General features: G+C 41.3%; 1 protein-coding gene across 2 annotated transcripts; it reads right to left on the minus strand.

Moving 5' to 3' along the window:
* Nucleotides 1–948: 948 nt before the first annotated feature.
* Nucleotides 949–8121, minus strand: LOC115587186 (troponin I, fast skeletal muscle-like). Of its 2 annotated transcripts, XM_030426861.1 has the most exons (7): nt 7908–8121; nt 6587–6619; nt 4859–4895; nt 3158–3286; nt 2226–2315; nt 1402–1575; nt 959–1309 (listed from the first exon to the last, which is right to left on the minus strand). In XM_030426861.1, the coding sequence occupies exons 2-7, from the start codon at nt 6592–6594 to the stop codon at nt 1235–1237; spliced, it is 513 nt and encodes a 170-aa protein (XP_030282721.1). In that variant the 5' UTR covers nt 6595–6619; nt 7908–8121; the 3' UTR covers nt 959–1234. The 2 variants fall into 2 exon arrangements, with proteins under 2 accessions (XP_030282722.1, XP_030282721.1); XM_030426862.1 differs by lacking the exon at nt 7908–8121 and having other exon boundaries at nt 949–1309.
* Nucleotides 8122–18200: the final 10079 nt, after the last annotated feature.

Below are 18200 nucleotides of genomic sequence, written 5' to 3' on the forward strand. Positions count from 1 at the left end.
TTAATCAGAAGTCGTACAAGACAACAACTTCAAATTGTTAGTGTAGGTTACCGAAAGTCACTTTGTCAGATTTAACAGTGAATTATATGTAAACATCTTTTAAAAAACAGTTAAATTGAGAGTTATGTTGACGCGAGAGGCGGAGTCTTCTACCCAGAAGTTAATGTAAACAAACGGTGTGATTAGTTCTGAGCTCGGGGTCAACTCTGAAGACATGCGGCGTGAAGAGCCAGAACTGTTACAGCATGTTCTGAACTCAAAGTCCACGTACAACAACCTCCCGCACCTGTCCTCAGGTGTAATCACACAATCTACACACGAAACTTTGATCATGTGATGACAAGCCGTCTGAAGAAGGCGGTGCGATGAGTTCAAGAGTTCGTACGTGAACTTTGAGATACGTTGAACAGCAGAAAAACAAAATATGTTCCTGAATCTATGAAGCCATAATTACACAAGCACCGGTCAACATTCACTTTTCACAGCTCCCTGAACACTGAAGTGTGTGATAAACATAGAAGATATAAATATTAGGATCATGGATATTGTGTCTCGTCCGTCACTGACATGCACAGCACCGCAAAGAGCACAACACGACCTCGTTAAAGCTTGAAACCACCTTCAAACAGAACTCACAATCATCTCCGCCAAAGACTTTAATCAAGCTGCTTTGATTCCTCATTGTTTCAATGTGGATTAAAAGTCTAAATTTAATTTAGCAGCAGAAAATAGTGTCGTTTAGGTCACTGCTTTCGTTCTGTTCTGTTTGAGGGGAAGTTTTTCTTTAACGTTTGACAGAAACAAGCAGAAACGCGAGCTAAACATCGATCTGAGAACTCCTGTTTCTTTAGATCGTTTGAATTCGACCGAGGCGTGTCGAGCGCTTCGTCTGCAGTGTTGTGCGTCACCGAGTCAAAGACAGAATACCTCATGACAGCAGGTGGTAGGAAACCAAAACACATTTATTACAAAATCACTAAAAGCAGGAAGTTGTCAAAGGTGAACAAAAACATGAAGTCACACTCCAGAATAAAAGCCTGACATCAGATAGAAGCTTGAGATTAAGAGGTCGTTCCTAATCTGAACCACTCGTTTTACAAATGTACAATAACAGACCGAGCTGAAACTGGCAGGTTTAATGAAACAAAAGGTATTTCAATTCAATGAAAAATTCCATAAATTCCATAAAAAGTGCTAACGACCCGGAGCAACTACTGCAGCAGAGTGAAATTCTTTAGGCCTCGAACATCTTCTTCCTGTCAGCTTTGTCCTCGATGTTCTTACGCCAGTCGCCGACCGCCTCCGCAGGCTGCAAGACACAAACAGTTCACAGTCAGCAGGCGTCCGGCCACCTCTTCCTGCTGCTCGTACCTGTTGGAACGTCCTCCTGTAGAGACTCACCTCCTCCTTCACCTCCTTCTTGACCTGCTTCAGGTTGGACCTGAGGTCCATGTTGACCGTGTGTTTGGAGCCCAGCAGAGCCTTCAGCATGGCGTCGGCCGACATACGCACTCTCTTCAGAGCGGGTTTCTTCACGCCGGCCAGGTCGACCACTTTGATCTTCAGGTCCTCGATCTGATGAAGGTGATATTCATATTCAGACACAAACCAACAGTGAGAGCTCCACCGTCGTTCACACACTGCGGACACAAATTCTCACTACAGCATCAAATGTGGATCAATCCGCTGCTGAAAATAGTCCCAAATAAATCCTCCTGTTTGTTTGATTTAAACTACGATGAGCAGCAGTTGAACATGAAACTAAACATCTGTGAGGTGTTTTTTATTTATAGATTTACATCTTCAGTAGGAACCAAAAGGCTCAAGCTCAGAGACGCAGGCAGGAAATAACTCATCCTGGACTTTAAGGAACATAGAGAACAAAATAACTCGTATTCATACTCACCATCTGTCGGTGAGGAGAGAGAAGAACAACAACTTAAAACTGACTTGACAAACTTTAAGTTAAACGCACAGTTTGACACCTCAGCTGCAGGCTCTCTCAAACAAAGCAATGACAAAAAGACGCAGTTTGATGACAAAAAGCAGCAAATCCTCACATTTAAGAGGATGGAACCAGTAGATGTTTGATAATCTGACCAACACAATTAATCGAACATACAACATTAACTGTTGCGCTCAATCTACAGAACAGAAATCAGCACGATAAAAGACTGAAGGATGAAGTGAATCGTTCTGATTATCAGCTGAGTTTTGAAGCGTACCTCTTTGTTCGCCTTCCCCACTTTGCTCTCCAGGTCGTACCTCTCTTCATCCACTTTGTCGATGAGGGCGTGAAGCTTCTTGCAGGTTTCCTAAAGACGCAGACGGATGTGATGTTATTAACGTTATTAACAGGAAGCTGCAAACATCATCGTCTGCAGTAAGACAGCACTTCATCTTTAGTCGTGCTTGTTGCTGTGCCACTTTTCTCCAAACTGAAACGTCTCTCAGCTGTTGGATGGCGTTCATGGCGCCCCTGACTTTCCCTCCAGCACCACCAGGGATTCACATTTATGATTTTCGATCGCCTGGATTCATGTAACTCTCTGGATGAATTGTAATAACTTTCATGATCGTTTCCACACTTTGATAATGACCACATACCCTGCAGAGCTAATGACATTCTGACCGTCTTTCAACACGCAGTTAGGTAACGTTAGAACGCAAACACTGACACACGAGTTTCTGACTTTCTGCCTCTCCTGCACTCCTGTTCCAACTTTTTAAAATACTGCTTTTTATCTATGTGCAACCAAAACAAATAAATTAAACTGAGATAATGAACAATAAACTTTACCATCAGACGTTTATGAAATGTCTGCTTCAACCGATCTCTCGTTGAACTCGTAAGTCCATTTTTTTTTGTCTAAAACACACCCGTTTGTCTGAATGATGTACGTATTTTAAAAAGAGTTGGGGGGAAGTGAGATCTGAACACAATTAGTTACTCAGGATACGTGTTAATGGTCCAATGAGAGTCATGCAAAGCAGCTAGCATGGCTGACGACTCCTTCACCAGCAACACTACAACTGTTTCTGCCGTACGTTGGCTCATAGTTTTGGATGATTAGGCTGAACAGATGAAGTTCAGGATAAAGCCAGACTAGTTTAAAGGAAGTCAGTGACACAAGAAAAGATGTGCAGCGTTTCTCACCATGAGAGTCGCTTGGTCTCCGCTCAGAGAGGGTTTCGCACAGTGCTCGGCCATGTAGGCCTCCTTGGCAGCTGCGACGTCCTTCGTCTCCTGTGCGATCCAGGTGGCCGCGATCTGTAGCATCAAACTCTGCAGGACAGATCAGGTGAGAGTCGACAGTCACTGACAGACGAAAACAGCCTGCGTTAACCGGTCATTTGCAAAAGTTTGAGGTCATATGTGAGGATTTAAAAGGTTAAAAAACCAAAATGTTCTGCATGTAAAGGATGTTTTTCTATTCAATATTCTGTACGTCAACTCTTAAAAATGTATTTTGGCAAAAAGACACATGAAAACAAAACAAAAAACAATCTAAAAAACTTAAATAATGCGCAAGTATTTTGGGTTTTTTTTAGCATTTCTTCAGCAACATCACACTTTTAACTCTCTAAGTATTGGAAACAACTTCCTTAATCTGGTGACAGAGGAATTTCTTTGTTAATTTCTTTGTCAGAACAGGTTTAACCGCTTCACTGTTGGCTACAGAAATCAAAGAATAGACTCAATTTATTTCAAGCAAATGTGGAACTTCAAAACTTCCTGACGATCCAATTATGTCCCAGAGATTAAAACACTGAATCATTCACAATGAAACATAATGATTGAAAAATAATTAAGTTTTCTTGTGGCAGGAAAATGTCTGAACACCCAAAACCACACAGAAATATAAACTATATATGTGTGTATCTACTGGGAATGTAGTCCCCAACAGTCACTAATACTTGGATCATCATCAAAAAATGCCTCTTCAGGGAATAGTAACACTGAGATGTCTGTCTGAAGCTGCCCTAATCTTTAATCAGGAGCCGGTCTTCACACCTGCAACAGGTGATCTGAGTAGCAGGTCCTACATCGAGTCTGAACACAACATTATCTGCTGTTTAACAAACAAAATGGACTGGGACGCACCCTGGACACACTTGTGCTTCTGACCACGATTCATAGATCCTTTAAATAGTGCCAGTGTCAGCTAGCATAGCATTAGCATTACAGGGCTAATTACAGATAACACAAATACCCAGTCAACTTTAGTTTGAGCCGTGACTTGAGCTGACACCTCAACACATCACACTTCAGTCTGAAGCAGCTTCCTGTCTGCTTTTCAGATTACATGATCTTTATAATCTCTGAAACACTTCCTGTGTGTTTGACTCGTTGCACCAGCAGGTGGCGCCTCAGAGCTTTGAGCTGTCTGCTGCTCTGATGAACAAGAGGAACCAACATGAGGGTCAACAAAATCCAGACAAGTCCGGGAACAGCTGACTGTCCAACAACAACACCAACAACTGCACCACAGGTTATCAATAATCACAACTGTTGATCAGAATCAGCTGAACTGCAACAAAACTGTACGTCACATTTTCTAATATTTATCACATCAACACATTAGTCTCACCTGTAATGTACACACACACACACACACACACACACATCTACACTGTACAATGAGACTATTGATCAATCGGCTGTTGATTATTGATAATATGTTCACTCATGTAGTCTGGTAATCTGGTTAAAACATGTCAGACTGGTCCTTTACCACAGGAACATGTCGCTGTGATAACTGTGACTTTACTGTGATACTGAGATATCATCGTCCTGCTGGATCAGATTCAGTGTGAGTGACCGAAGCGTGCCGATCAATAAACACGCCAGTCGTACCTTTAGATGATGCTTGCGGCTCGAGGTCATCTTCTTTCTGTGAGGATCAGAAACGACATCATCGTCAGAGTCTTTGAAGAAAGTCTGATTCGTCAATAGTTCATCAACGTCAACACAAAAAACGTTCGTCAGGTCAAGATGGAGGTTCATCTTTATTATATTTCCTCTTTTCAGCCTTTCCTTCCTTCTTTCATCATGTCATCTCCTTCTTCTCATCCTTCATCTCCTTCTTTTCTCTCTGTCTTTATTCCCTTCCCTTTCCTTTCTTTCTTTGACATTTCATTCACCCTTTTTTACTTGCTTCTGTCCCTTCACTCCTTCCTGCACTTCTTTCTGTATTCTTTCTTTCTTTCTTTCTTTCTTTCTTTCTTTCTTTCTCTATTCCTTCCCCTCTTATGTCTTCCTTTAAGTAAATCTTGTATTTTCATCCTTTTCACTTCTGTCTTTTTTCTTTCTTTCTTTCTTTCTCTCTTTCTTTCTTTCTTTCTTTCTCTCTCTATTCCTTCCTTCTCTTCTGTCTTCCCTTTTGGTAAATCTTTCCATATTTTCATCCTTTCCTCTCCTCTTTTGTCTTGTTTTACCCTTTTTCTTTCTTTCTTTCTTTCTTTCTTTCTTTCTTTTTTTCTTTCTTTCTTTGATTCCTTCCCTCTCTTCTGTCTTCCTTTAAGTAAATCTTTCTTTATTTTCATCCTTTCCACTTCTCTCTCTCTGTATTTTTTTCCTTACATCCTTCTTTACTTCCTTCATTCTTCCTTTCTTTCCAACCTTGTTTCCTTGTTTCTTTCCCTTCATCTATTTTTGCTTGCTTCACTCTTTCTTTCTTTCTTTCTTTCTTTCTTTCTTTCTCTGATTCCTTCCCTCTCTTCTGTCTTCCTTTAAGTACATCTTTCTTTATTTTCATCCTTTCCACTTCTCCCTCTCTCTGTTTCTTTCTTTCTTTCTTTGATTCCTTCCTTCTCTTCCATCTTCCTTTGAGTAAATCTTTTCACTTCTCTCTCTTTGTATTTCTTTCCTTACATCCTTCTTTCCTTCCTTCCTTCCTTCTTCCTTTCTTTCCAACCTTGTTTCCTTGTTTCTTTCCCTTCACCTCTTTTTTCTTGCTTTACTCTTTCTTTCTTTCTTTCTTTCTTTCTCTGATTCCTTCCCTCTATTCTGTCTTCCTTTAAGTACATCTTTCTTTATTTTCTCCCTTTCCACTTCTCTTTCTCTCTGTATCTTTCTATCTTTCTTTCTTTCTTTCTTTGATTCCTTCCTTCTCTTCCATCTTCCTTTGAGTAAATCTTTCCACTTCTCTCTCTTTGTATTTCTTTCCTTACATCCTTCTTTACTTCCTTCCTTCTTCCTTACTTTCCAACCTTTTTCCTTGCTTCTTTCCATTCACCTCTTTTTGCTTTCTTTCGTTCTTTCTTTCTTTCTTTCTTTCTCTGATTCTTTCCTTCTCTTCCGTCATCTTTTCAGTAAATCTTTCTTAATTTTCATCCTTTCCACTTCTCTCTCTCTGTATTTCTTTCCTTACATCCTTCTTTACATCCTCTCTCCATCCTAACTTTTTCCTTGCTTTCCCTTCACTCTTTCTTTCTTTCTTTCTTTCTTTCTTTCTTATATTTTCACCCAAACTTTGAGAGGTTTTTTACCCAAAACTAAACTCTCAAAATTTTAACAGTCCAGTAAAACATTTTATTCTTTCCCCACCACACAAACAATCAGTACTGTAGAAGCAACACTTACTCAGACATGTTGGCGGTTTCTTTTCTTCACAACCTGTTAGAGCAGAAGGAAAAAACAGAAGAAAACTGGTTGAGACGACAGAGAACAAACAATGTTTTCATCTGCTCTGCGGCTGAATATCACCGAACATCCTCCGTATGAAATCTGATCTATCAAAGCAGTTGATGAGCAGCTGAGTGTTGACAGAGCTAAGTTTGGCGTTTGGGTCGAGTGTCGCCTCTGACGCCTGCGATAAGCTCCTTTACAGGTGTTCAAAACAGAAGATCCTCTGGGAGTTAACACTTCAATTCCTTTCGGGGACAAGAGACCCCGCAGCAGAATGTGCTGCGGCAGCGACTCGGCCGCCGACAGCCGGCTGTCAATGGACAAACTCTCACCGGCTGCAAAAACAAATCCGTCTCAACAAGTCGGCCTGAATCAGATTTCAAGAGTTATTCTAACTATAAATAATTCAAAGGTTTCAGTTTCCATCGCACTGAGTCGGAAACGAGCTGAAAAGATCTGAGCAGATTTACATTTACATTAACAACTCTGGAAACAATTGAATCTGTAGTTTTCTCTCAATTTTCCAGAACATGCCTCCAGAAATGTTCAAGTGCAAAGATTGAAGTTCAACATCAGACACTGAAAAATGACATAACACCGTAAAAAAATATTTTCTTCTAACATTTTAACACCCAGATCAGATCTACAGAAACATTCAGGAGCAAAGATCACATTTCTAAACTTTCCACAACCAGCCAAAGAAAAATTTTAATTGTTCCAACTTAGTTTTGTGATGTAACTTAATCAATCAGCTCTACTTTCTCTTGTTTTGTCCTGAAAACAAGAACAGAAACTAACCTGGGATAAAATATAAGCATCTCAATCAGTAGGCAAATTTGACTGTGAGGGAAAAAAAAGTTTTGACGCCAATTCTCCTGCAGAGATTAATATTTTTATGCTGTTAAAACAATTAAAACAGAATCCTTCTCTTTAAAATCCCCCAAATATCTCAAACAATCACAGAACCAGAGCTGAGAAGCGTGAACGAGTCCGATCGTTTCAAATGCAAAGCTGCAGTCGAACTCTTCGAGAAAGAGATTTAACAAATCATAAATCCAAACCAAAACAAATCTGCACAACCCCTCAGATCTCATCCTGCAGTTTTCAGCCCTTCTCCTTCATCCTGGATCACATCCCCTTCACTTATTAACAAACTCCGGAGGTCAGGACTTTCAGCACCTTAGCACTCCTGGAAAACACTCCGCTCAGCAGCTCGGAGATGAGAGGAGGAAGAGGAGGAGGAAGAGGAGGAAGAAGAAAGGGAAACTGGCCTCACCTTTGACAAGACGGAGCACTGAGGAGGAGGAGGGCAGCAATGGCCAGAGGGAGTGGGAAGAAATCATCCCCGGGGGTGTATATATATCAGAGCTTGGATATGGATATGGAGCTCCTGTTTATGGAAATGCAGGATCCTCAGACCAATCGGCCAGCAAGCTCCTGAAATATCACCGTCCCCTGCCAACGTCTCTCCGTAACTCGCTGAGGAGGAGCCTGATATCGTTTTAGGACTCCGCTTGGTGCCACCAAGACGCTATAAAAGGGAGGAAAAGGACTATAAAAACCACAAACGTTTCACCAGATGAGGATGGGAGGGATTAAAGCAACGGATCAGTGGACTCATTTATGTGTTGGCTCGTAATCGTCTGTGGTGCTGAAATCCTGGAGTCTAAATGATGATTAGCTTCTGATAAACACACAGGTTTTAGTTTTTAAGGCAGGTTGAATGGAAATTTAAGGAAAAATCACCACTTTAAATGGTTAAACATGGTTTTGGAATCATATTTAAAGCCTCCACGTTGTTTGAAAGCATAAAACAGGATGATTTGATTTAATCATAAAAGACAAAAACCAACAGCTGAATCAAAATCGGTTTCAAAAATTATTTTGAAATCGGATCCCAGCTTCAGCTTCTCACTTGCACGTATTAACTTGCATCACGTTTCATGATCTGAACGCTTCTTTCACGTCTGAAACGCACCTCATTAACTGAGTCAACGAGGGAAACATGAGCATCTCGTCACTAATCAGACGCAGGCTTCTCACAAAAGGAAGCTCAGATCGTCTTGTCGCCGTCGTCGCCTCCATCTACAGATCTCAGCTGTGCAGTTTCAGCTTACAGTGTTATCCTGGAGGAAATAACCAGCGGAGCCGCCTCCTCCACAGCTGCCCGACAGCAGGCGAGGCAAACGGATAGCTGGCAAGCTAGTTTGTCCTGAGAGGCAGAACAGAGTTTAAATACACTGAACGAATTGAGTTTCAACGTACGTGGATTTAAAAGCACTGCAATTTGATTCCTAAGTCTTTCTGATGAGTATCGTTAGCGCTTATTTTTAGGTACATTAAAGCAGCCTGGATAGATGAAGATGATTAAGGTGCATTTGAGGGTTTTTTAAGGGATGTTTAGCTCCTAGAGACAGAAAAACAACAAGAACAACAAGTAACATCAACATTGTGAGACACCGGTGACATACATGGAAAACAATTTAGCAAGAACTACCTGAATTTGAAGACGATCCACGAGAAGTTTTGCGATCATCCGAACGGTAAAAAAGCAAAGCTTCGCGAGTCAACACCGGACGACCATGACCTCTCTCATTGAAGAAACCAGAACTTCACCAAAAGTTCCTCATTTATAACTTCACCGAACGAGACGAGACATTTAACTCGACCGGGCCGCAGAAAAGAAATGTCCATCCTGGACTCAAAATATTGAATCAAAGGTGTGAAGAAGCTGCAGCTTCAGGCGACTCGTGAGTCCAACAACAGGTTCAAAAGAGAGAAACCACCTGTGAAACTTTGATATCACTTTGAACTATTGCTCCAAATAAATCGCTTTGCAAGCTCACATTTCTGCCATCTATAAATATCTCATAATCACCGGCTGGCCTGGTTAGCGTTCCATCTTGGATTGCTGATCTGAGCCGCGGTGCTGACCTCACAGAGCCTTCCAGACCTTTCTCCGGGCGCTGAAGGTCCTCTCATATTAACACTTGTGGTATAAAAATATGTGGGCACGATGTCAGGTAGGCAGGATGGCAGATTTTCCATGTGGATAACGTTACCCGGTTATCAAGACCCGCTCATAAAAACATTCTTACTCAACCGCTTCAGATTCCTCGACAAGAATCCAAAACAAAAACTCTTTCATTCCGCCTGGTTAAACTTTTAGAAATATTTCTTCCAGCTGTTTGTCGTCGTGTACCTGGTTTAGGGTTTAGATGTTGTCATTGTTAAAGAACCAGTGAATCACTTAAGCTGTAGCTCAGTGGATGATGTCTGTCGGGCCGTCACTTTCCTCCTGACTGAAATATCTCAACAGTTACAGGACGGATCCTCGTCCTTGAGATTCAGACGTTACCACGAGATTATCAGGAAGTCAGGTGAAGTCGTGTGAAGACTCGTGCTGCAGCTGTGCTATTGTTAGACTTACTATTATACCCTGACAACTGTCAATTACATTTGTTTTCATGAACACACCATGATGTCCGTCCTGGTTCACATACCCTAGGGTTACACAGGTGCACCTGAACGCACCGTTAAAGATGCTATTTGTAAGAAAAGCAGATTTTTGAGCCTCATTCCCGACTCGTCAAATAACAGATGGTAGAAACACTGCAAAGGTTCTCGGTGGAGTCGAGGATTCCTGACTTCTCCTTTTTCATCACCAGCAGGTCAGTTTGGATGGATTGGCACAAAAATCTGGCTGAGACATTCTCGGGCTCCAGCAGATGAACCGTAATTCCTTTTGGTGAAACACTGTACGTTTTAATCGAGCGCCACCCTCAGGTCAAACCTTTAATTAGTCCAATATTCAGTTTATGACTGAATAACTCCAAAACGAATGACGTACTCGTCACACAAGATGAAAAACCAAATCGACTGGATCAGGAGATGTAATCATAAATTGTGTGTTTTAAAAATCTGAAAACTGTTTTCAAATCAACCAAACTTTGAGGTTTTTATATTTTTTTGCTTAAGTATGTTTCTCTTCTTGAGAGATGACAGGAAACAGGATGAGACGCGGTGACGGGCCGATCGGACTCGAACCTTCGGCAGCTGCAGCGATGACACACGTTCTACCAACTGAGCTTCTGTGGTGCCCGAGGTTTGCTTTTCTAATTCAAATCGAGCTAACACAGGACCAAAACTAAACTCACAATGTATTTTTAAACAGTGAGGTGAAAAGCAAAGAAATTAACTTGAAACCGCAGATTGAAATGTTATTTGTGATCCACATCTGCTCTTTTAATTGATTAATCAGCTGATGATGAGCAGCGTGTAGCAGTGCTGCCTAAAATTTACAAAAGCAAATTTAAAAAGTGCTGCTATCATTTCACGGATACCTTCACTGTGTTAGTGATCAACTCAGGGACGGAAAGGTTGGATATCAACATGTTGAAGAGTTGCAGAGCTCCAGATAAAAAAAAGAAGTAATCTGACGTTAAACTCTGTCTGCGCTGGAGTAATCGATCTTCGCTTGCGATCAGCTCAGACCGGCCGACCCGTAAAGGTGTCAGCAGAGCTCAGAGCAGTTAGCAGCTCAGACTATAGGAGTGAAGGCTGCGGGGGGAAACGCGCTGACAGGTCTGAGTGAAGCACAGACAGCGGAGATGATGGAGTCACGCTGGGAATGTAGCGACGGAGGGTGATGCTGGGGGTCGGGTTCACGGTCGTGTCAGAGAGACGGGAAGGTGTTTTCTACCGAGGTGTCCCGGGAATGTTCTGAACGGCAGGTGCGAGTTTGGAAATGCGAGAGAAGCGTGCGGCCTTTCCTCGCCATGTGAAGGTATTCATAACTATATGTGTGCGTTTGATTCATACGCCTGATGTAGCAGCACCAGTGGCGGTGGTCTGTCTGGATACATTGACCATCTGGTTCTGTCGTAGCCCGGGTGAAGTGTCCGTGTCACCTCCCCCCCGCTGGGATGATCTGCGGTCGGATTTACCGCTCGTCACCGAGATTTCTCAAATATGAAGATGTATATTACTAAACCGGAGATGTATTACAAGCAGACAAAACTCCTCACGAGTGTCAAACAAGAGCTTCAGAACCTCATCGTCATTCGGACACCTGAGATTATTTACTTTATGTTTCTAACCGGGTCCGTTTGTTGGTTTGTCAGCAGGATGACACAAAAACTACTGAACAAATTTCCACCAGACTTACATGGAGGACGAGTCTCAGCCCAGAAGAGGCCTCGTTAGTTTTTGGTGCAGATCTGATCTTTAACATTGACCATTTTGTTAATCACTGGGAATAATGCATGGCTCTTGGTGTTTTTCATGCTTGTGTTCATTAGTGAGTACAATTTGATGCAGTTAAAGAGGAAGAACTGCTGGGTCTTGGCGGAGGTATGCGCTCTACTGAGTGCATTTCTTGTTTCTTAGTTGATTCTGAGGTTTGAATACCTCGGAGGATGTTCACTTAACATTAACCAGCTTGTTTTTAAATAAACTAAACAATATTACTGATGTTGTTAAATCAAAACGTCCGACCGAGAATTCTAAGAAATATCATCACGTTCAATTAAAAATGGAATGGTATGGAGCTGGCAGGGACAGGCCAGCCCAGACTCCAGGATATAATGCTAGCAGTTAATGTTTCTACAAACCATTGGTTAACGTTGGACATTTGGAGACATTTCTTTATTTTATTCCAAATGGTGATGCTTTTCTAATCCTAACCAGCTGGTTTCTGTGACTATTTCTTTCCAGAGCATGAGCACAACCTTGTGACGGCAGAGAAATAGAAAATTCAACCTGAAAATTAACCTTAAAGTACAGTTTTAATGTAAACTTTACTTGAAGGTTTTCATGCATTGCGAGCCGACCCATGGCATTGCAGACTGTTCTAGGGACAGTGAAGAAACTGGAGCTTGCGGTGGTACCAACTGCATATAGCGGGTCTCCCCTTTACACAGAACCAACCTCCTGCAGAGCAACTGAACTCTCAACCTTTCTGGAGTTTCCTTGGGTGACCACCACCGGGCAGGTGTGGGGATATTCACAAGCCCCCTGGCTGAAAGTCAATCAGATCTACGACTCACTTAAGTATAGCATACTGGTTCTTTTGAAATAGTAAATCCTGAAACACACTTTGTGTTCATAACACTTCAAAACAGCAGCTCACACTCGTGCCAGGGTCTGACAGTCGACGTGGGAAAGCTCAAAGCCTAAATATGTGCATTGTTACTCATATAATATTTGCTGAAATGTATTTTAATAAAGAGTCCTTAACAAGATTCAGACCATTTTTATCAAAGAAAATTTGTCCCTCTTAACTGCAACAATATTTTCTCCAAAGACTCGAATAGTTAAATGATTTGAGTTTCACTGACTGCAATACATTTAGTGGGAGAAGAGAAGTGTTTACTTCCTGTCTCTAACAGATGATGTACAAGTTTGCAGCAGCATCTAGTGGACATATGAAGTCCTGCAGCTGAAGACAATCACTTGTTTACACGTTCACCCTCCTGACTATCCTGTTTGATGTAATCCTACAATTCAAATAACTGTGAGAATATAAAATGTATACAAGCTGTAACACTGAATGATCCCAGTGACCAACATGATATGTTGGTCTGGGCGGTTCACTCAGCGGGCGCCGTCAGTCACCCGGCATGTGTCTGGTGTCAGTTTCATCAGCAGAGGAGACTCACCTCCTCCTTCTTCTGTCGCTGCAGGTCGGCCTTCATACACTTCATCAGGCTGCAACCGGAGAATAAACAGGACTCAGCTGGGATTCAAAACTATGAACTAACCACTACAAGGCAAAGATGAAAAACTGTATTTTAAAAAGAGTCTTTGACATGGAAACAAATGTCCTGAAGTGTCAAACGGAGTCCAAAATGTCTCGGTGACACCGGTTCTGTTACAGAGCCTCTTCAGGTGTCGCACACAACACATCGAAGAGTATGTCTCACATTCGACTGTAATTAAAAAGTGTCACCCAATAACTGTAATGTTACACTTCAACACCATTGCTAACTTGTTTATTTATAAGCGCTAAAAGATGACAGTGACATTGAGAGCAGCTGATTTCACTGATTAACAGCCTTCGTTTAGAGACGAGGATCTAATCAGTGAAACGTTTGATGGGAACAGAAACCTGCAGGTTGGACTGTAACTTAGTTTCCCATCACTGCGCTAAATAGCGTTAAACGTACTGTATATTATACCTGGAATAGATCTGGGCTATATGCATATGCTATATGCATCGTCATCGTGATGGGATTATATCGTCTTATATCTTGAACAGATCGTCCTCAGAATAACAAAACAAATCGATGGTGAAGCAGCTCATTACGACCCATATGTACGTTTCTTGTTAGGCATTGGTTTGATTGTCTTTTCCTGGTTTTCCAGAGATGGGGACTCGAGTCTGTTGTTTCGAGCCTGGCGAGCTGACTGTTACTCTCCCGTCACTTTCACAACCAAAGCTCTAATCAACACCATCACAAGCACGGCGGCAGCCATTTGCTGTCACCTTTGGCTGTTAAGACTTCACACACGGGCCCAAAAAAGGTCAAAAGAACATCTGCAGAATCAATCAATAAATAAAGGACGCTGGGATGACGATGGCGAACTTCATCGGACACCCGGAGTTGTCAAAGTTAACGTTACCATATGTAGATGGTTAGCAAACATGTTAGCTCGCTTGATTAGATTGACTTTGGCTGAATTTGAAAAGATGAGTGTTTGCTTGACCACTTGTTCACACAGTGCCGTCTTCGCCCTGACTGTAGAAATGGTCAGTCCACATTCTGCTGCCACCATCTGCTGGCTAACTTGGTAAGCAGAAAATCGATACTCACTCTATAATGTAGCTGTATGCTTATGTTACAAGGTAAAATACAGTAATTATCTGTAATTAAGCTTTCATTGTGTGATTTTATATATGGAAATGTAATATGTCAGTTTAAAGTCATTATATACCAAAAAACTGATCAATGCCGACACTGTATGAAAGTACAGACAGTCATCATAACTGTCACAATGTTGAGATATAACTTGTGTATCTTGATATAGCACCATATTCATTTATGGCGATGTTGCCTCAAGTCTCTGGAGACATTTTTTAAAAACTCAAATAGAAGGGTGAGGATGGTTAAGACGGCTAGAAGTAATCAGAGAGGGTGAGCGAAATGCAACAAAGGTCCCAGATGGTCAAACCAGGATCAGGGACATAAATGTCAACAAGAACCCCCTTTAGGCAACAGGGGAGCACAACTTTGACCTTTTCCAGTACTGACAGAGCATTTTACAGTCTCGACACACTATGTAATGCCGCTTTCTGGCGGGTCTACATGGGATTTTAAAACCAAGTATACCCGCTTAAAATCGCGGAATTGATGCCATTCTCTCGGCAGCCGGTCTGTGATTTTTATCTGAAAACTTACGTTGTACGCCACAAATGTCACGTTTGACGCCACGATGAACCGGAAACAGTTGCAACAGAGGAGAAAACAACAACAGACCCATTTTGAAAGAATCTTTGTGGATTCTTTATTTTGAGAGTCACGACCTCCACGAAATTACTCGCATCACTGTCAGAATTTCGTTCATTCGGTCCAAAAACATTGGGAAAGTCTAGATTTCTAGATTATTATTATTATTTTATCCCCATTCAAGGTAATCGGGTGCTAAACTGGAAGTGCACCAGCTTGGTCGGTGATAAAGATATTTTCATAGCCGGGAAGTCGAACTTTTTCCCCGTCCTTGAATAGACCTCATCCCACATTCCTACCCGACTTTGACAATGCATCGCCACCTAACATGGTGGCATTTTACTTGTCACCCAGGTCTTAAGTTTAAATCAAAACCGAGCCGAGACAAAGGGATAAAAACCAGAGTCCAGAGTTAATTGACCCGGTTGTAAAGGCAGAGCTTACACATTCCCATTGCACACAATAGCCCAATCTTGGCAGTGTTAAGCGGGATATTTGATCAGTGGCGAGAGTGTTTTGTGTTTTAATAAGCTGGGACACTGATGCATCTGTGACGAGCTATCAGATTAAATGAGTGGGTATGATAACGTATTAGATGGATATCAGTAGGTACTGGACATGAAGATCTTACCTCTTCCACTACGTTGGATACATAAACCCTCCAGGGGGTTCTGGGTCTGCTCCAGGGACTCCTTCTTCCTGAGGAGGGCCTGGAAGGATCCTAACCAGATGTTGAGCCACCTCAGTTGGCTCAGCAGCTCTTCTACGAGCTCCTCTTCTGATCTCTAAAGGCCGAGCTCAGCCACCCTACGGAGGAAACTCATTTTTAGCTGCATGTATCGGCAATCTCACTCTTCCTGTCACAACCTAAAGCTCATGACCATCGGCGAGGGTTGGAACATCGACCAACTCCTAAATGAAACGTCGATAGTCCAGCACAATGCCCATATTACTGACAACTCCTGCTTCAGACTTTTGTCAAATAAACACTTTAAAACTGTCGGGCCTTTCTTACCTGCACGTCCTGAAGGCTCGTGTCATTCCTGGACAGAGACACCAGCTCACCTCCTGCCTGAAAGAGGAACATTTGAAGATGAGGGATGTTTTCTTTACGGCGCTTTCACATTATCACTGTGTGCGGTGTTTCTCTACAGGTTAGCACCGTGGACATTGTAAAATGCTTATCTCTCCCGCTGTTTGCTCGTTTCTAATTCTGGCGTCTGGTGTCTGAAGTCTTAAGTGAGGAAGCAGCTGTTATCTGAGGATATGATACAGCCGTCAGCAGAGGTCAAATATAACCTGCGGTAACTCCGAGCAGCGAGATGCCAAACACAAGACATTGTTGAGGCTCCTAAGTGTTGGTGCAACCTTTCAAAAGAAGTACGGAGTGAGAGGAGTACATTAAATAAAGCCTGATATCTAGAGGATAGTGTGACCATCATACAGAACTTTTTGACATGAAAAGATAGATTATTATGGAACTAAAGTGCTGTAACACTATCTGGTTGAGATTAGGAGGAGCCAGGAAACACAAGCCCATCGCCTGAATGTCTGACAATCCTGTTTTATAGTCTTCTGGCATCATTACAGATGATGAACAACTGTTTGCCCAGCACACGTAATCAGGGTTTTATTTTGTGACAGCTCGGCATTTTCTCTTCATGGAGCTGGTAATAAGTGACAGCAGAGGGGCAGCTGAAGCCAACACCCCGTCTGCAATCCACATAAATACCATGCAGCATTGTTATGTTTGTTTTATTACTGCTTTATTTTACTGGCTGTTGAACCACTAACAGCGTCTCAGATTTATAGTCCACTGTCAGCACTAGATCAGGAATGAGAGGGAGCATCTGACTGCAGCTTCGCTCCTGCCTCTGTACAAAAAGTTCATCTGCAGAACAGAAAGAGAAACTCAAGTAATTATCTTTGAAAGAAACACGACTTTAAGATCCACAAATAATGATATATAAAAACTCACCTGATCTGCTCCAACTGAAAAAACTGCAGAGGATTTTTCATTTGTAGGTTTGAACTAACAGCTGATGTACGACTCAAAAAAAGGCCCAAGCAACAAAAATATCAATTACTACAAAACATAAAAATAACAATGCAAGCAAACTTAAAATTGTATTTCTTTGAAGGTTAAATGCCTTTTAAAGTATGTTTATATCAGTAAAGTTCCCAAGTTTGTGCTAAGATTGGTACCAAAGTAATTTCAGTCTTCAGATAGCAGCTGTTTGTTGTTGACTGGAACCGTTTATAAAGTTTGTTAACCTTAAAAAAAAGAAGTCCCAAATCAGCATTGAATTATATTCTGTGACCTGAGAATAAAAAAAAAAAAACACATAATTTTTCATCACAAAGTCTCATTAGCATGGGATTAACTTAAAGTTAACGTTAGCATTAAGAGTGTTGTGTTAGCAGCTAACTCTCAAGTAGTTAAAACAGCTGAGAATTTTTCATTTGTAACTTTAAACCAACAGCTGATATCAAAAAAGGTTAAAAAGACAAAAAATTGATAACTGCATACAAATAACTGCCTGATTGTTATGCCAACACCTAATGGTAATGTTCTAATGGTCAGTTATCAGTCAAACTGGAAACAATGAGAGTTAAATAAAGTACGTAAACCTTTATATATCAAAATCATCATTGAATTATATTCTGTTACCTGAGGAACAAGCGTGTTATGTTATATGTTATATATTATGGTATATAATAGTTTTAAAACAGTTGAGAATGTTTAATTTTTAACTTATAGCTGATAGCTGATGTTAGAACAAAAGGCTTCAGGATGAAAGAAGAGTTCAAACAAACACACAATTCTTAAGGGCGATAAATAAATTGTATTTCTCTAAAGGTAAATGCCTTTTAAAAGTATTTTTTATTAGTAAAGCCATCAAGTTTGCATAAAGATCAGCACAAAAGTCATTTTTGTGTTCAGGTAGCAGCTGCTGGTGTTCATGCTAATCAGTGACGTTAGCTAACAGTTACAGTTAAATTGTAACGACTGAGTGTTATATAAAGTGTGTAAACCTTTAAAAACACAATCAGCGTTGAATTATATTCTGGGACCTGAGAATTTACACATTTTTAAAAAAGACTTTTAAATTGTCATCATA

Source organism: Sparus aurata, chromosome 8, assembly GCF_900880675.1.
Source record: "Sparus aurata chromosome 8, fSpaAur1.1, whole genome shotgun sequence".
Classification (NCBI taxonomy): Eukaryota; Metazoa; Chordata; class Actinopteri; order Spariformes; family Sparidae; genus Sparus; species Sparus aurata.